Here is a 20,293-nt window from a genome sequence, read left to right on the forward strand (position 1 = left end):
TCACTGATTAATCAACGCGTTGTTACGGGGACAGGCTCTAACAGTAATGTTGAAAAAATTGAAACCAGGCGTTAAAGTGGTTTTTAAGGTGTCTAAACTCCAATGCTTTTCAATGGGGGCCTAGTGGCGATATGGAGGTACTACAGCAATGGCGGCCCCCACGTTCGTGGTCAAAAAGCAGAGACGCCAGCGCCCATCGGTTGAAAGTCAGACTCACGCTAACTTTACGAGCAATTCCCCCAACTTCTCTCTCAGTGACGGGGACAGATCGTGTCCGCTACTACGTACACGCGGACTGATATGAAAGCACGAACTCTGTTGCCATTGGCAGCGGTCATTATTTTTTTCAGAGGTCCTTTATCAGAAAATAATGACCAGTAGAACATTGGGAAATCCCATTCAAATCAACGGAGCGTTCTACTTACGTTGTGAAGAGCCTATAATAATTGCGTATAATGAGCAATGGGCCTCTCCGACATAACACTCATGCCCCTCAAATTGCGAATATAAGAGGAAATAGTTTATTGTTCCTCGCTCCAGGACCCACAGAACCTTAGACCTCTATTTTTTTTTGTAAATTTTAGACAAATGTTTGCAAAGAAGTGCATGCTGGGAGTTGTCAGGTGACTCTGTCTTGCCCCTCGTCATCTGTGCGCGCAGTTTGGAAATCTTCTAGTTTCCATTGAAAGGATTTACAATGTGTGGCCTTTTTGAGACTTCTATTCTCACCCCACACCTCTCTAACTGTGTGGTGAGTTTTACCATTTCATCTTCAATCTGCCGTGGGATCATGTGGTTGGTTTTGAGAAGTTTATTTGTGTTGCAGTTGCGAGAGGAACTTCATTAACGGAGCGCACATTTTAAGATTGTTAAGTAATTTTACGAAAGTTCCTTCAAGTTATAAATGACCAGATTAAAGTGTTGAGTGCTGTGAGGCGGCACGGTGGCTCAGCGGTTAGCACTCACGCCTCACAGCAAGAAGGTCCCGGGTTCGATTCCCACCTGGACGGGGCCTTTCTGTGTGGAGTTTGCATGTTCTCCCCGTGTCTGCGTAGGTTTCCTCCAGGTACTCTGGTTTCCCCTATCTGGGACTATCCTGGTTAAATTAAGGTCAATAATAAAACAAATAATGAGGGGTTAGCTTGAATTCGGCAGAAACAACATGAAGCTGTTGCCTCAATTCGTAGCTTATACTGTTTTAGTTCAAGCAAAGGGCTTATTGTTTTGCTCATCACCTCGACTATTGTATTGAATATGACTGTTTTTTGTTTTTTTTAGAGGGCCGGCCTTGACCCAAAAGTCCCGGGCTGATTTTTTATGCCAGTCCAGCCCTGCCATCAACACTTCTATTAAGGATTTATTAAGGTAAACAAGTTACTAAGTACTGCTTTAAAACCTGCCATGAGCAGTGCAGCTTAGAGTTACTTTTTTGCATGTGTTTTGTTCAGTGACACATTAAATCTGACGTTTAGAAAATCATTTATCGAATTAACAGTGATTAGTTTGTTGCCAAATTATTTGTTCACACTAATTATGGACATTTCTTTCCCTGCTAACTGCACGCCACGTTCAGAAGTTTCACCGCTCCTGTTGACATGGTGTGTTTCTGAGCTGTGGTCAGTCGGACAAACCTGTTATGTCCATCCGCCTGACCTCTGCCTCGTCACCACATCACCAGGAGCATTGTTACCTCTGGTGTTAGCTGTAGAAACACGCAGAGCAGGTGCAGAAACATAGAGTAACCTTTCTGCATTTGTTTTTATACGTGCGTGTCTGCTTGTCTGGGTGGGTGGGCATTGTTTTAATCTGTAAAGCTCTTTGCACTACAGCTTTGTATGAAAAGTGCTTTATAAATAATGTTTTGATTGATTGATTGATTGATTGATCACCACAACATGAATCTGCCAATCTGATTTTTGTGTCACTGAAATTATTTATCAAATTAATAGTGATGCCTGTGAGCCACAATACAATTGCTATTGTCTTATCAATTGTCTTGTTTTGTTGCGTTTGGAGCCCTTTTAATCTGTTATACAACTTATGGACACTTCTTTCCCTGCTACCTGCTACCCGCTCCTGTTGACATGGGGTGTTTCTGAGCTGTGGTCAGTCGGACAGACCTGTTATGTCCGTCCTCCTGACCTCTGCCTCGTTCCAGATGTTTCTGCACCTGCTTTGCGTGTTTCTACAGCTAACACCAGAGGTAACAACCACATCACCAGGAGCATTGTTACCTCTGGTGTTAGCTGTAGAAACACGCAGAGCAGGTGCAGAAACATCTGGAAAGCTAACATTTTCAATTTAAGTGACTAGAGTAACCATTTTGCATGGGTTTTGTTGTGTATATGTGTGGGTATATGTGTGTGCGTGTGGGTATTATTTTTAAGGGCTGATTCTTGGGAGCCATGTGGTGTTAACGTCAGCCTTCAATGCCGAGTTCTACTGATGTCCTTTGTAGGATTGGGTTTAGCGGCGGCCAAACCACTTCCACTTCTGTTTGCGCCGATTCTCAGCCTCCTGAATCTGCTCCTCTCTGGCCCTGAGAGTTTCCTGAAGCTCATGGTTCTTCATGAGCAGAGCAGAGTTGTTCTCCTGTGAAGCCTTCAGTGCGTCAGAAAGCTTCTGTATCTCACACTGCAGAACTACCCTTTGCTCTTCTGAGCTTCGCAACGCGCTCACCTGGTTTCTGTGGACGGCTGTTAGACGCTCAGTTTCCTGTCTGAGGTCCTGCGCCTTCTTCTTCATGTCCTGTTTGTCTGCCCGGGCTGCAGACACTTTGGTGCTGGCGTTCTCAACCATGGTCTTAAACATGTCCCGCGCTGCCATGAGGTTCTGCTCTAAGGCCTGGGCTGTGACCCTCTGGTTTCTTAGCTCCTGCTCCTTCTCAGTCACTTTGGAGCGAGCATCTTCTGTGGCTTTTTGCTGTTTGGTTAAGGCAGTTTTTAGATTTTCCACTGAGGACTGCAGACCGCCTTTTTCCTTCTCCAGAGATTTGACTCTGCTCTGGGCCTTTTGCAGGGCTGTTTTATTTTCTAAGTGGGCAGATTCAAGGTTGCCCACCTGCAACCGTAGGCCATCTCTTTCCGCCTGTAATCCACCCTTCTCCCCTTCCAGATGTTTAACTTTGGTCTGGGCCTTTTGCAGCGCCAAGTTCTTCTCACGGAGGGCAGATTCTAGGTTGCCAACCTGCAAGCACAGGCCATCGCGTTCTGCTTGTAGTTTCGCTCTCTCCTCCTCCAGAGATGTAACTTTTCTCAGACCCTCATATGCTGCCAAAGTCTTTTCACGGAGAAGAGATTTTTGTCTGCTGACCTGTGAGTGTAGTTGGTCCCTTTCTGCTTCAAGTCCAACCTTCTCCACATGAAGCTTCAACACGTCCCGCTGCAGCTTCATCACTTCCTGCTGCATATGACTACTCTCGTCCTTTAGACTTTTATCCGTGATGGTTTTGTCACGGATCACAGATTTAAGGGTGCTGTTCTGCAAGCTTAGTTTGTCCTTTTCTTTCTGTAATTCAGTCATCTTTTTTTGCAGGTCAGTGAATTGGTTCTGGGGCACTCGGTTTCTTCTTTCCTCGTTGAGGGCAATTTTTAGGTTCTCAATTTCCGTCTTCAGCCCATTTATCTCACCATTCAGACTGATGACTTTGCTCTGAGCTTCTGCATTTCCCTTATTCTCAGCATTTAATCTATCCACCTCCAACTGGAGGCCACATGCACCTTCCTGCAGGGCATTGGTTTGTCCCAGAGTCTCGAAGGCGATGCCTGCCTTCTTCAGCTCCTCCTCTCGGCTCTGGACATCTGCACCTTTTGGCTGTTTGCTTAAAGACGTTTGCAGACTTTTCACTGAGGACTGTAGGTGACCTTTCTCAGCTTCCAAACTTTGTACTCTGCCCCCGGCTTTTTGCAAAGCCTTGTTCCTTTTACAGAGCGCAGACTGAAGCTTCCAGACTTTCCTCTGAAGCCCATTTATTTGGTACTGACTGTTGGAGCCACTGGGCCCTGCTTTCTCCAGCTCTGCCACTCTGCTCATAGCAGCGTCAGTGATCTGCTTTTGTTCAGAAAGAGTTAACTGCGCCATCCGCATACACAAATCCTCGTTTTCTGCGTCGCTGTGGGTTGACTGTAGGATCGATGCGGCCTCTTCCTGGCGTTCTGCGTATGTTTTCACCTGCGTACTGACCCCAGGACCATTCACATGTTCATGGATTTCAATGATTGAGTCTTTTTGAACAATCTTCTTGTGTTGTTCATTTACCTGTGACATCAAAATATCGATTTGCTGTAGGAGGTCTTCCCGTGAAGCTTGGTATCGCAAATAATCCATATCTTCAGAGTTATTCATGACTCGATGGGTCTGAGCGGTGCCTTCTTTGCTCATTTTGCCTATGTTTTAAGCAAAGCGCACCCTGTAATGTGAAATTAAAGAACAAAGATGGATTTGCAGCCTTTAAACCAAGTTAAAAGCTGTTTCCGTCGTGAGTCTTGAGCTCACAGCCACCTGCGTCAGTGAGGGACGCCTGAATGTGACAAAATGGCCAAATGGTCGTCATGACATCACTGTCCCCTTATGTTCCGTATATGTACTGTTGCCGTGACGATGCTTTCAGGTTCTATAATGTGATGATGTCATATAGATACAGATGGCATCTATGGAATCGCCCATTTATGGTCATGTTTGAAAACAGTTAAGGGGGAAAACAAGAGAAAAATCTAAACTTTGTCTAATTATTCAAAAACTACTTTAACAAATGCTGAAATATGAATATAGTTTTCTACTAAATAAAGATACAAAGACATGGAGAGGAGCAAAGTGGTTCAACAGCCCCTTAAATAACGGAGAATGCTACATGATGCTTCATATTAGTATCTGGCTAATGCTAGCGGTTAGCTAGCGCTAGCTATAACGGCAGTTTTTTCACTTCTACAGAACAATCTGCTGTGACAAAATATCCATATGGGTCCGATTTACACTTGACTTTACACTGCGTTCCAAATTATTATGCAAATGACATTTTTCTAAGATTTTCTAAATTGTCAACTCAAATGAGAGTCAGCATAATTTTCAAGTCTTTACCTGGTAGAGGATCATTTAAATGTGGTGGAAAAAAATCTCCCTGTGATAACAGTATTTTTTTCAAAAATAAATATAGTAAAAACCTCAAAATCCACTGTTCCAAATTATTATGCAACTCATCGTTTCAATACATTTTAAAGCTTGTAATTAACTGAAAATGGTAATTTGTTGAATGTTGTTTTGTAGCATTAGGAGGTCATATTTACTGAAATCAAAAGCTATTTCAATCAAAAAAATATTAACAGGTCAAGTTACATTTTAACATAGGAGCCCTTGTGTGATAGCAGCTTCAAAATTCTTAAATCCATTAAACTTGTGAGTTTTTGGACAGTTTCTGCTTGGATTTCTCTGCAGAATGTTAGAATAGCCTCCCAGAGCTGCCGTTTGGATGAAAACTGCCTCCCACCCTCATAGAAGTTATTTTTGTTGAGGCTCCAAAGGTTCTCAATAGGGCTGAGGTCAGGGGAGGAGGGGGTCCACATCATGAGTTTCTCTCCTTTTATGCCCATAGCAGCCAGTGATGCAGAGGTTTTCTTTACAGTATGACATGGTGCGTTGTCATGCATGAAGAGGATTTTGTTCGGGAAAGCACGGCTCTTCTTTTTGTAGCATAGAAGACAGTTGTCAGTCAGAAACTCCACATATTTTTCAAAGGTCATTTTCACACCTTCAGGGAGCCTAAAAGGGCCTAAAGGGGCCGACCAGCTCTCTCCCCATGATTCTGGCCCAAAACATGACTCCGCCACCTCTTTACTGACGTCACAGCCTTGTTGGGACATTGTGGCCATTCACCAACCATCCACTACTCCATTGATCTGACCATCCAGGGTCACACGGCCTCATCAGTGAACAAGACTGTGTGAAAATGAGTCCTCATGTATTTCTGAGCCTGTTGCAGCCGTGTATGTTCTTCAGCTTCAATTAACCGTTTAGGGGAGGCCCGGATAGAAGGTTTATGCACAACTGCAGCCTCTGGAGGGTCCTACACCTTGATGTTCGGGAGACTCCAGAGGCACCAGCAGCTTCAAATACCTGTCTGCTGCTTTGTAGCATCTGTTCTATTCATCTGATCTATTTGTCTGGCAGAAACCGTCCATATTGTGCCATTATCTGCACAAACCGTAGTGTGCTCTGAATCATCCACAAATCTCTTATCAGTATGATGATTACACTTAATCTTTCATGAAATATCGAAGGCTTTCATACCTAGACCAAGGCATTCAACTATTTCACGCTTTTCATCAGCAGAAAGACCCTTTTTCTTTACAATATTGCTTGAAAATTATGATCTGCATAATAAAGTGGAACATCCTTTTTCAGTAGTTTTTCCCTTAACTGGGCTTAACCTGAAAACTAACTAATCATCCCAGGTCTCTGAGATTAATGTCAGTGATTCATAGAGCCCTGAGGCACGATACCATCCATGAGTTTCATTGTTATTAATATTTTTTTTTACCTTTTTGACACAAAAATACAATTTGCATAATAATTTGGAACGCAGTGTATTTATGTGTCATAAGTAAGTTAATATTCCACCAGAAAATGGCTAAAAAGGCTGAAATTATGTTTTTCTAAAGATTCTATTTTCCCCCCTGGCGAAGCCACGCCCCCTTCTATGACGAGATCCCGTCTGTATCGCTAAGCATCATGGGATTAGCAGCAGTGATAAACTAGCAGAGTTTTTAGAGTTATTGTTCACATTAAAACACTTGGACACCACAGTGTGACAGATGTATTTTCCAGTAGTGACTCTACAGCTAACGGAGCTGCTTTTTTTCTATACGTTTTATCTACTGTTAGTTTATGGAAAATGTTTGCTAACAGCCACAAACATGGCAGATCTCCATGGTAACAGTGGATTTTTTTTTCTCCGCCCCGACACCACTTCATTTGGTGTCAGGGCGATCCACGCACGCTTCCTGTAGCTTTGTCAGGTGAGATCTCAAGGCGTTCAGGCCATAGAGATATATAGTTGGTCATTCACCAGCAGCAGAGTAATTTGCACGTTTTGAGCTCACGCAGCATTCTCAAATACACATTTATTTGTCTATTCGATAGGGACAAGTCTGTACAAATAACATGTAACAGCGTTTGGAATGATTGTCCTAAAGTACAAATCAGATTTACGGCTCTATTTCTGTAATACAGTTTGTAATGGCAAATTAGGTGCAACATGTTTTTTTGTGACCTTTATTTTACCAGGAAAGTCCCACTGAGATTAATAATCTCTTTATCAGGGGAGTCCTGGCCCCAGAGGGGAACTTGTTGTTTTTAGTGGTAGGGGAAACTGGAGTATATGGAGGAAACCTGCATAGACATGAGGAGAACATGCAAACTCCACACAGAAAGGCCCTGTTCAGGTGGGAATCGAACCCGGGACCTTCTAGTATGAAGCATGAGTGCTAACCGCTGTGCTACCGTGCCGCCCAAATGACCCTGAAGGTCTGTCCAGCGAGTCCTAGGTCTTCCCTGGGGTCTCCTTCCAATGGGTGTGCCCGGGAACAAAGATCTTTAAAAAGTAATGAATGAATGGCAATTCTGGCGGCCATATTAGGAATGTCCTTAAGAACCTCGTGCCATGTACACCAATAGGAAACACCAATTTTTGTACCTTTAAAGGGGCTGGAAGCAAGTTCGCCATTTTATACTCACTACTGCCACCCCAGGCCATATGTGTAACTGCACCTTCTATATTAAGCTCGTGCATGACGGCAATTCGGGCCGAAGTGACACATTTTTGAGTGACCGTACAGGATTTTAGAGGCAGTTGTGGTGAACAGGTCTGAGCTCATTCTACACATTAGGACATGGCTGGAACATGTAGGGGGAGGAAAATACTTAATTTTAACATTTTTAAACTCCCTTTAAAAAACAAACCTGCTCATTTCATGACTTTATTCTAAATACTGAGTTTATGTCAACTGTAGAAAGAAAATGATGGGAAATGATGATTTTTCCTATTTTATTAAACAGTAGAACACAATTGTTTTGGGTCATATTTAGCTACTTTTATTTTTTTACTTTTACATACTGCAGATTCCCCCTGTAAACATGTATATTTGCATTTGTTTCATGCAGTATTTCATACTGTATTACAGGACTTTATATTTATATTTGCACCATATACTGTATAGGCAAACATTTTTTACAATTGTATTGCATTTTGTTACATAACATTAACCAAAGTTGATCTATTCTCACAGACAATGATAGATTGGCATTGCTGCTTTCCAAACAATCCTTTAGTTTATATGACCACAGTCTCGAAAGAAGGAAATAGACCGAATCTGACCAGTATTTAGCTGGTGAACTGCAGAATGAAAGGTACAGAATAGTGCTAAGACAAAACAACAGTCCTTTAAAGGTGCATTATTCAACTTTTTATGCGAAAAAAGAGTTGATATTTGTGTGCATTTGACCTTGCAGTCACCCCAGTGACTGTATAGGTGGTCAGCATGAGTGAGTATTCACCCAGACCATGGTATAAAGTGAAATAAGAAACCTGAAACCAGAAAAAAGTAGTCAGAGTGATGACACAAGTAAAAATAAAAACTCCGAGGTGAAAGACAATTCAAGTATTACACAGCTGGTCAAGAAAAAAAATAAAAATAAAAAATGACAGCAATCTTATAAACAGATTAAATAGGATTTCCCCAGCTCAGATTAAAGCTGCCGTGATTCAGCCTGTGCTGCTTTGAGGGTCTTATTAAGTCAATATGAAATGTATCATTGAGCCAATAAAGTCAGAGAATCTTAAACTTGCAAACAGGCCATTAAATCCACTGTAATAAAAGCTGGCAGCACAGCTCTCTCGCCACCTGCACATTCAATTACTGTAACATGAGCAAACCTGACAATATCAAAATGAACCACTATGGAAGCCCTGGAGGGACACACTGCTGTGTGAAAACGGCGGGGAAGGTGGATTAACAAAACACACAGTTTGAATGGGAATCAATATCCCTCGTGAGATTAGGATTTCCATTTGTGGCCACACGCAAACCAGACAAAATGAATCGCCTTTCTACCGCTCTGATTTTTGAGAAAACCCACAATGGAGGTCAAACACAATCACAGTGTTCGTGTGGTTGGAGACTCTGCACTGTCTGAAGCACTGTTTACTCGCATTTTACACATTTGTGTTCGAAATATGTTACAAAGAGTGTAAGAATGTAAGAAGAAAATGTCTAAAAAGAAAAGAGTGAAAAAATAATGATTCCCGTCACAACCTGCCATCTGCATCTTGTGTATTGTTTAATTATCATTGTGATGTTCGATAATGGAACATCACAGCCAAAATATATTGCAACTAAATCACACAGCGATAATCCCGGGTTCGATCCCCAGGCAAGGCCTTTCTGCGAGAAGTTTGCATGTTCTCCCCGTGTCTGCGCAGGTTTCCTTCGAGTGCTCCAGTTTTCCTACCACCAAAAATATGTACAATAGGGATGAATGATGTGTGTGCCTGAATGCATGGTGGTTCAGAGGGACTGTTGGTGCAGATGTGCGCAGATGTGTGCAGATGTGTGCAGTCGTGACAGCGCTTCTGTCAGTCTACACAGGGGAAATTGATGCTACATACTGTGCGTAGATTACCACCACCGAGTGTGGAGTCAATGAAGAACAAATCTCCAACATTATGTGAAGCACTATGTGAAGCACTATGTGAAGCACTATGTGAAGCACTATGTGAAGCACCATGTGAAGCACTATGTGAAGCACTATGTGAAGCACTATGTGAAGCACTATGTGAAGCACTATGTGAAGCACTATGTGAAGCACTATGTGAAGCACTATGTGAAGTACCATGTGAAGCACTATGGAGGACTTGTGTCATGTGAAACGAACTATGCAAATAAGCCTCCATTCCATTATCAGAGCAGTTCCACATCTGTATTTATATTAAACGGACTGATTTATGAGCTCAATTTAGTTGAGGGTAAATTCAAAGTTTAGTCTGGTGAGTCGACTGACATTAGGCGGAGAGGCGTGTCCCATGACGATGGTTGCCAGGCGACAGGATGACAGTGTAATGGTGTGTAACTTAATTAAGATTGAGCCGCGCCACAGTTTGACATCGCGGTCGGTTTGATTTCCACAGAGCAGTGACCTCCGCGACCCCTGGCTCTGAGTTTGAGCAAAGAAGTGTTTTTAAATAGATTTTTAAATAATGTCTTGAATTTATATCTCGTCTGTATAAAGAACTTTACAGCGGATTCTTCACTGTCTCCTTGATCACACTTGGACAGAGCGAGGTTGCTTCTGTAGCAATTAATGTTGAATTGTAGTCAGTGTTGATACTTTGAAAAAACTTTCATTTAATGCATTTACATCTATCACTTTAAGCAGGTGAGCTGCATGTGGAATATGGTGTGGGCACATTTCCAAATTTCAATGCATTTAAACGTAAAACGTGTTTATGTCGGATCAATAAAGAAATCCATTAAAGAAGCAGGACTTTACGAACCGAAGTAGCTCTTTAACTGATGATGATCTTAATTATATAACGCACTTTGACCACCACTGTACAAAAGTCACTAAATTAGTACCACTTTGTTAAGATAAATTGTATTATTGTTGCACAAACACACAAAAATCATCTTAAACATGATTTTTGTTGTCTCTGAGAAAGATGTGAGGATCAGAGCTTGAATATCAGATTACCCAGCAGGAGAATAAGGATGTTGTGAATGCTTTAGGTTGATGGGGGAAACCGAGCCTTACAAACAGAACCTGGGACCATTTTTGCTGTGGAGGAACTCTGTCCACTCAGTCACTGCTCTGCACTTACACAGTTCGTACCTGAAACATGACCGTGAAGAAGACCACTACAATGGTCGTGGCCACGAAATAATCCTTGGCTTTGACTTGCTCTCCGTCCAGCAGCACGACCAGAGCGAACGCCACCGCCCCCCGCAGGCCGCCGTACGACATCATCACCTGGTCGATCTTATCCAGCGGGACGAGGCGGAAGCGGTTCAGGACCCAGGTCTGACCAACCACTCCTGCAAAAGTACAAGGAGCAATTTATAATCCTGGTTTAGTTCACGGGGTCTAAACTAAACTAGGGCTTAAGGGGTTAAGATAGAGATTCTGCCACACGTTTATTCCCACACATGCAAAAACCCCAAAAGAGAACACCAAACAACGGGGCTTAGCTAATTCACCCCACACCTCAGATAAAGTTAACAGGTTTGAGGACCGGAGGAGAAACTGAAACCCAAATCTGGATTAATTCACATCCACTAGCAGGCTCTGAAAGTCCTAGACATGAAACCTTTTCGTTATCACCACAAAAGTATATTGGAGAAATATGAACTGCTGAACTGGTAAAACAAATTTCACAATGCTAATCTGTTTTTTTTTAAATCTTACATGGCCCCTCCACCACTTTCTAATTTTGTAAATCTGAGCAGGAGACAAACTACTGTAGATCCGCTACCGCAAATAACCTGCAAGTCCCCTTCAGAAAAAGTGCCTTCAGGCCTTTTCAGTGAGAGCAGTCCAGCTCTGGAACACAATCACCTCTCACATACGACATGTTGATACATTAAGCCCTTTCAAAAATATGCTAAAATCATTGTTACTTGAGAATCAAACTTGTGTACATCACCATTAATGTATTTAATGTTTTGCAGCCATTGTGATTCTGCCTGTGTGTAATTGTCGATAGTGTTGATGACGCACCGTGAGTATGTAGTGCTTGTGCCAAATGTTGCCATTGGCTGTGAGTGAGATCATATGAATGAATTGCTTTACTATTTCTTATTTCTCATGCTGATTGTTGTTATCATTAGGTATTGCTTGCTGACCAGAGACTACGGTTTCTTTAGAGCTAAAACTGGCACATTTACAGAAAGGTTGATTAAAGGAACAGGCCACCGTTTTTCCATACTGAGATATGTTCTTACCTGAGCTTAGACGAGTTGATGCGTACCTGTCTGGTCTTTGTCTGTGCCCTCAGTCATGCAAAACGACCAAAGATGTTGTTAGCATTTAGCCTCTCCCAATGTATTCCTATGGCTCCAAACGGGGGCCTACCAGGATCAAGACCAGACAGGTACGTATCAACTCGTTTTAGCTCAGGTAAGAGCATAATATCAATATGGAAGGACGGTGGCCTGTTCCTTTAATGTACCTTTTCCCTGTTCAAATAAATTAATATATATTAAAAAAAAGGAAAACCCTGATACAAAACTATTCATTTTACGATACAGCAGTAGTTAATAAGTGGGCAGTCACAGCCTTAAAATGAGCCCTCCCACAACTCCCTAGGCCTCAGGGGAAGTGAGAAACATTGAGTTGAAATTCGGTCACAAGTTTGTCACCGAATCGTATTTATAGATATTTTATGTTGCAGACTTTTGATTTTAAATTCAGAATCATGAGAGACTTATTGTTTTTTTGTTCTATACTCAAACCTGAACAAGCTCCCTCTGAAGTAGCTACTAAACATGAACGTCAGCCTCATGCCTCTAATGAAGCGCCCCCTGCTGTCACAGTTCAACACTGACACACTTTACAGTTTAGAACAGGGGTAGGCAAGTTTTCTTGGCAGAGGGCTGATTTTCTTCATTGTAAACAGACCGAGGGCCGAAGCCGCTGATTATTAGCCCAAAGTAAAGCACAACACTGGAAAAATGACCAACTTAAATGAGATAAAGGACTTAAAATTGCTTGAATTAAAGTTCTTCTATGTTGAATTTGGTTTGAACTAATCCACGATACAAATGCTATAGCACCAATGGAACAAAAATAAATACTTGAAATCAGACAAATAATTGTTTTTCACTTTTCACAATTACACAACATGATCTGAATTAAGAGAATAACTACTACTAGAGGTTTTATCTCGTCTAAGACCAGGCCTAATCTACTCAAACCTTAGATTTAATCTCTTAGTTTTATGTCATTTCTTCCTTAAAACGATTATTCTTTTTCCAGTGCACTTCTTTCAAATGTCAGTATTGTACATAATATATGATATAATTGGGTGTATTGACAGTATTTCTACCTTTTTTTCTCCCATTTAACTCTAATAATATTAAAAGTACTCTCTGATTCATGTAATAATGTAAATAATAATTTCTCAAAATCATCTTGAGGGCCAGAGGAGCGGTCTGACGTTGCCTACTCCTGGTTTAGAAGCTTAATACACAGGATTATAGACAAGACATAAAAAAATATAGGTCCCTATCGGCCTTGAAGTACCCATACTGGTCGACCTCTAATCATCACCCAAATGTTAACGCCCAGATTCCACATCTTCACGAGCTGTAAACTCCAGTCACCGAGGAGATTGCCCCCTTTTCTTTAATACGTTTTTTTTCTTCTTTTTTCCCGCCTCCTTTGTGTGAGGGAGAGATTTACGTGAATGTGAGAAATCGAAGCTTAATCGGGTCATGGTTATATTCTGTAAAGCAGTGACATTTTCGTTCAAATAAATTCAGCGCGGAGGGAATTTACTTTGAGAACCCGGATGTTGTTGTTTTTCTCTTTCCTGCGTGGTACGATCTGAACTGTGGAGCTCGATCCGGCCGGCGCTGACAGAGCTGAAAAATAGAGCTGATCCGCATTTTTGTCAGGTCAGGAGGACGGAGGCCCCACGGAGCGGAGAGAAGGATGCGGGACGTTTCTTAAAGGTCCTATATCATGCAAAATCGACTTTTTAGAGCTTTTAGCCATGTTGTTGCTATTTCCTTATCAAAATCCCCCCAGAGTGGTTTGTGGCTTCATTCACGCAGCTCTCAGTAATCGTCCTGAATCCTGCTCTCTGAGGCTCCTCCCTCTCCTGGTGAACGACTGAGTGTTCAGTTGTGTCGTCACAGCGGAACGGAAGTGCTCGACGTCTGTAATGTAATGTCTTACAGCCTGATTTTAATTTGTAAAACAGCTTTTTCATTATTTCTGTCGTAAGAGAGATGAAAGAGGAAAAAAAAAAAAAAGGATCTGCGCGAGGTGCTTCCAGGTCAGCTGTGGCCAAAACAAACACATCCCCTGAGCGTCTGAACAGATCAGTCATGTTTGCGCTGCAGCTGTGAAGATGGAGCTCGTTACCTACTCTGGACACACCTGTTCTTTATTCTTACCTAACGATCATGTCACAGAGAAAAAGAAGCGCGTTTGGCTACGAGGACGGGAGTTTATTCAACCTTTTTCAAGAAGAGGCCACTCGAAATTGTTGTTTTCTCTGGGATTCAGCGACTATCACCAAAATGGTGTTTTTCTGTGACTGTCACTGATGGATGTTTGGGGAACCTTCGCCAGAATCAAAGTGGATTAACTTTTATAACCAACGTGAGTCCCATAATGTAAACAGTGATGGAGCAGAGCGGTGAGTCAGTCCAAGCGCGTGTTAGCTTGTGTGTTAGCATATTAGCATGTGTGTTAGCATATTAGCATGTGTGTTAGCCATTTATGAAGCTGTGTTGCAGATGTCAACTCCGTATAACTGCATCATTATTGTTGTTTATTTATATTACGGTAAAGTTGTATGTGCGGAGAGAGGGGGCGGAGTTAACTGAATCGAAGCGTTGTGTCTTCCGGGTTTGAAAAATACCTCCAGAAAACACTTATATTTATCACAAAAATGAGTGCTCAATAGTGGTAGAGGTAAAATCATTCATATAAATGCCTATACTTAACTTTGGAATGGCTAAAATAGCATGATATAGATCCTTTAACAATTAAAATAGCAATGCATTCGCAGCGGAGGACGGGGCGGCATGGAACGAGGCGAACACAGACAGTGTGGAGACTGGGGGTAAGTCATTCTTGTTTTACACCAAGCAGCAGAGACACTCTCCTCTTTTGCACAAACAATGCGAGGACAGAGTGGCATCAAACCCAAATGTCACATCTCAGCGGTAAATGCCAAAGCTTTCACCAGAGTGGACACTTGGAGAATACTAAATGTACCGAGGGGAGATACAGCACACCAGAAGAATAAATAAACAAAGCTGTGACCGTTGTACAGCGATGTCTTCATGTTCCGTTTGCCTGTACTGACCCATGGCTCTGAAGACGAGGATGAAGACCAGCGTGCAGGAGACCAGCCCGGTGTCCCAGGCCCATTTGGACTTGTCCACCGCAGAGATGCCCAGGAAGATGAAGATGATGGTCTCCGCGATACTGGCCAGAGTCTTCATGGTGTACTTGACCGTGGTGCGCGACTTCTGGGAGATGTTCGCCTCCACGTATTTGTTCGCGCCGATGCCGCAGAACGTCATGCTGGGGGGAAAGACGAGAGAAGCGTCTAGAAGTAAAAGACCCATTCATTTTTTCCCCCCGACAGACTTTTCAAAACAAAAAGTAAGTCCAGCGGCTCACGATAAGATGGCGGAGAGGGAGAAGAGCTCAGCGGTGAGGTAGGCCAGGTACACCAGCAGGAAGACGAACAGCGGCTCGATGATGCGGACCTTCTTTGTGAAGCGGGTGATGAAGCCCAGGATCACGGCGAACACCAGGCCGACCAGCGTGCCCCCGATGCTCACGATCAGAAACGAGGCTGACCGGGAGAGAAGCCAGACACAACAGGGGAGAAATAAGTTACATTTGGAGATTTTGTGGATGAACTACTCATTTAGGCTGGTAGTGTTCAGTTTACTCAAGTCGGAGTAGTTTCTCATCTAAACTTTAATTCAGTTTTTTTGTAGGGCTGGGCAAATCGCAAACTCTACTTTGGTCAATCTCAATAATCGACAGGTTTACAGTCATTTCTTTGGCACAAACAGTCCCTAGTTTGGGAGTATGGACGGAAGAATGGAAGACTTTTGTTTGTTAAATGAGACTTGAAAGTATTTGTTTTTGTTTGAGCTGAGGTTTGAATAAAAGATGTATCTAATTTTATGAATCAGCAAGATGTGTTTTTTAATCAAAAATCGAGATCGATCAAAATGGGGAAAATAATCGTGATTATTTTTTTGTTGGTTTCTTGTGACGTGCATTGAGATTTGTGTGCTCTATCAAATGTTGGTGCATTCTTTGGAAATATTAGGATTGTTTTATGTTTTGTTTGTCAGATTTGAGCAACACTAAAACATTTAGGGCCCGATCTTGTGTTTGAAAATGCAGACAATGACGTAACATTTTGCTCTTTGTAAGAGCGTGATCTTGCCACTCCAGACCATGAACATTGTTTAGCTCACGATGGGGTTAATAAAGTCTTTAGTTTGACCTGTGAGAGCCTATCAGGCCTAAGGAAGAACGCAAGCCAGCGCGATGTAAACGAGGAAATGAACGTCAGCGGTGCTCCTATCAGAGCGGTCGCCTCTTCTTGCGACGCCCTCTCGCAAGTGGCTAAGGCGGAGAGCGCGTATCCTGCACGCACATTTCTCCTGCGTCAGTGCTTGTGGCCATTGGCTATAAGCTGTTGCTTATAAAAAGAGGCCACTTCCTCTTTACATTACATACATTACATCGCACATCATGTACTTCATGTGGAATTAAACATTGGCCCGAGAGAACAAGAATAGACTGCAGGTCCCGCTCTGACGCTGTTATTGAAAAGTGCGGGCTCTCCACACTGCAGAAACATGATCAAAACAGCTGCACGTGCCGATCCACCCCAGCTAAAAAAACGTACCAACTTCCCCTCCCGCCCGACACATTTAACCCCCTAACCCCCACCTTAACCGACTGCATTTTCTCCAGTTCATCCATCCATTTTCTTCCGCTTCAGTCTCAAATTTCTCAATTTGAGACGCACACCTCCTCCAGCTGTTCTGGGGGGACCCCGAGGCGACACCAGGCCAGCTCAGAGACACAGTCCCAGGTTCTAGACACCAGCGTGCCCTGGGCCTTCCACGAGGCCTCCTCCCGATAGGACATGCCTGGAACACCTCCCGAGGGAAGCGACCAGGAGGCATCCGGAACAGATGCCCGAGCCACCTCAGCTGGCTCCTTTTGACGTGAAGGAGCAGTGACTCTACTCCGAGCTCCTACCGGGTCACTTTTCATTGCTATTTTGACACTTTTTCCAAGAACCTTTTAGATTTGGGTAAAGCCAAACTGGAGAAAATGTGCTCTGTTCAGGAGGGGGTTGAGAGGTTAAACATTCCAAAGTTACAGAGTAAATATTTGGTATTTCTGAGAACTATTCCAGGGTGTATACAGGCGACAGCCGGTGAAAGTTCTCGTATCGAGGAACAGAAGGATGACGGAAAAGTTGGATTCTTTCAAAGCAAATGGAACAAAAAGGGTAAAACTGACAAAGCCTGACTGTAAAACCTGCATCTAAATGAGTTTTGGGGCATATTTTTTTTGATTGAACAATGCTTTTTAATGACAATGAAGGCACTTGTCACTTCTTCTCAAACCTCGACATCACCAGTGCCAGTTTCCCAGCCTTCTCCATAACACAATGCATTTGAAGCTTTCCTATTATTTGGCTGAAATCAACACTATATTAGCACTACTCAAACTGTGCAAAGGATTAGCATAATGATAAAGTTTCATAATAAAATCCACAGTCTTAAAACGTATTTAGTGACTTGAGAGTTAAGAATGCCAAGATTGTAATCTGCCTCTCACCCACGCCTTTGAAGTAGTCGGCTGTCTGCACATTCGCTGCTCCCACTTGCACAAAAGAGATGTAGACTTTGTACAGCACCTAAAATTGGAGAAGGAGAGAATATATTAGAAGGAAAAAAAACATGCGGATGGAAATAAGGTCCACAATATCTCATAAAGAGTGAAGACTATGCTTTTATCCCGGACAAAAACACGCCATGGCAGTGCCCCACTTTGTCGCTTTAATAATGGGTCATCATATGGCCCATTAAACTAATTTGCTGTTTACAACTAAACCAAAGCAAACATGTAGCGGTCAGTCATAATCGGACTAAAAGGTCGACCGGCTCAAACTAAAACTATGTCACGGTGAGTTTGTGAAAGCAGTGATTTTATAAGACGCTTAGACGGCAGGTGACTCCGGTCTCACCCATATGTGGCCTGTAATACACCACAACACGGATTTAATATACAAGAAAGCATGATTACACGAATATCGGCATTTCTTTGATGAATCGTGGAATAGACAATCGCCTAAAAAAATCACCTGAATGAAAACTAGTTGGAATTTTCAGACTTTTTAAAGATTTTTTTTTGGCTTTTTTCAGACATTTGGTTATAAATTTACCGCTATCTTACATTTTGGTTTGTTAGAAAATGCTAAATTGACTCTTAAGAACTTTCTAAAAAGTTACAATGCTGTTCTCTCGTCAAAAACACACCTGGAGCTGTGTTCTGAGCCGCTAGCGCATCTTAGAGTAATCTTTGGATGTTTTCTCCTCCTCTTGAGGTCCTTTCTCCAACTCTTGATCTCTTGTAAAGCTCAACCCTTTCATTGCGAAGTAAAAATCGCTCTCCATAGCTTCACTACAGCCGTTTACAGCTTTTATTTTCTCTTTATTGAAACAGCTGCGCAGCAAAGGGGAGAAAGAAGAGGGAGTGGGAGGAGCATATGGTGTGAAAACCTCTTCTCCTTCTTCCTCCTCTTCTTGTTCTTCTTCCTTCTCTTCTTGTTCTTCTTGTTCTTCTTGTTCTTCTTGTTCTTCTTGTTCTTCTTCTTCTTCTTCTTCTTCTTCTTCTTCTTCTTCTTCTTCTTCTTCTTCTTCTTCTTCTTCTTCTTCTTCTTCTTCTTCTTCTTCTTCTTCTTCTTCTTCTTCTTCTTCAAAACCTCCCCTTTGATGCCATCACTGTTGGACATCAGCATTACTACAGCTCTTCCTGGTAACGTGGAACCGTGGGAGGATCTTTGGGTAAAATGTTATGTTTTTGCATGAGCTAGTACTTTAAATAACTACCGCGAAAGATTCAAAGATTACTCAAACATACATGAGTGGCTCAAAACAACCCCAGGTATGTTTTTGATGACGGAACAACATGAATAGTTCTTACTTTGGAACCCTTAACCTTGGTATTTCAAGCTAGTTATTAATGAAAAGTATGTATTTGTATTGAAAATAAGACTTTCCCTGATGGCATTTCAGGAAGTTGGTGACAATATATTTCCCCAGCACCATCTTTCTTCTATTCTACAACATTACCAGCTCAGAACATGCAGATGAATGTAAATGGATGGACCTCCTCAGTTTGTGTTTACAGTATAACATAGTTGTTCCATTAGCCGATGGGATTAGCTCATTTTCTGAGTGCTGTTTGGGATTACAGAGTTACAGTTAATCCACTTTATTTTGACTGGGCCCCAGGAAGGTGTAAAAATAGTTCCTCAGCGTGTGGCCGTTTGCCTCTTTATGGTTTTTCCAAAGACACAAAATTTAAAGAGGGAGAATTCTGCTGGCTGGGAGTATAAAGACGGGATATTACTGATCCCAATATATCTTTCCGAGTACGGCGATAATTATGATTGTGGGCTGTGATTTGAGTGACGCTTCCGTGACAAGAGCCAATCAGGAGACTCGCTGCCAATGGCAATTCTCTCCCAAAAGAGAAGTCAGATCAGATGTGAGAGAGCAGTCACAACAAGCTTCATGTCACACTTCAACGCCGCGTCACATTAACCTCTTAACGCCAACCCGAGCACATTTTCTCCAGTTCTCCAGTTTGAGAAAAGCATCAAAATAGCGACGAAAATGAGAAACACAACAATGAAGTGAAAAAATAACAGAGCGACATAAGCACGACGAAAAAGTGATGAAAAAGCAACAAAAAAAGCAGATGAGAAAGCAACAGAAACAACCAAAAACTATGAAAACACAACAAATGTTTCAAACTGTGACAATAAAACAGATAAGGTGTTACACTGGTCTGTGAGCTCTTTTGGTAAAGCCGAACTAGAGAAAATACACTTGGTACAATTTGACTTTTCGTGTCCCAATGGCTGTATGAGTGGTCAGCATGGCGCCTTTACTTTTGATCACAATGGCTTCTACAGCGTTAGAATCAATTGTTCTGGTGAGAGGCTCCGTCAGCAGAATTGATCCTGGAGCATCATAGAGGCCAGTGTGATGGACATTAAAGAGCCATGCTGACCACTGGGCCATAGCTATGCTGCAATGCAAGGGAGAGCTCTCAAAGACTATTGTGTTATTGTGATATTCATTTTGCAATAAAAATAAAGACAAATCCTACTAAAAAATCAAATTCTCAAGGGGTGTTTTTTTCCACATGCACCTCTACCCTCTTATCACCCGCCTAAACCGAGCACATTTTGTCGGCTTTACCCAAATCTGAAAGACTCGACTGGAGTTTACAG

The 20,293-nt window shown here is 42.4% G+C and overlaps 1 protein-coding gene across 1 annotated transcript in view; it reads right to left on the reverse strand.

Moving 5' to 3' along the window:
- The window catches only part of LOC306962035 (sodium/hydrogen exchanger 5-like), a 52,482-nt gene that overhangs the window by 15,037 nt on the left and 17,152 nt on the right, over positions 1-20,293 (reverse strand). The window contains exons 4-7 of the mRNA XM_079555056.1: positions 17,608-17,686; positions 15,406-15,583; positions 15,086-15,306; positions 10,879-11,081 (exon numbers count right to left, since the gene is read on the reverse strand). Of these exons, the coding sequence (XP_079411182.1) occupies positions 10,879-11,081; positions 15,086-15,306; positions 15,406-15,583; positions 17,608-17,686 (681 nt within the window). The remainder of the gene's footprint in view (positions 1-10,878; positions 11,082-15,085; positions 15,307-15,405; positions 15,584-17,607; positions 17,687-20,293) is intronic.

Source organism: Gobius niger, assembly GCF_951799975.1.
Source record: "Gobius niger genome assembly, chromosome: 4".
NCBI lineage: Eukaryota > Metazoa > Chordata > Actinopteri > Gobiiformes > Gobiidae > Gobius > Gobius niger.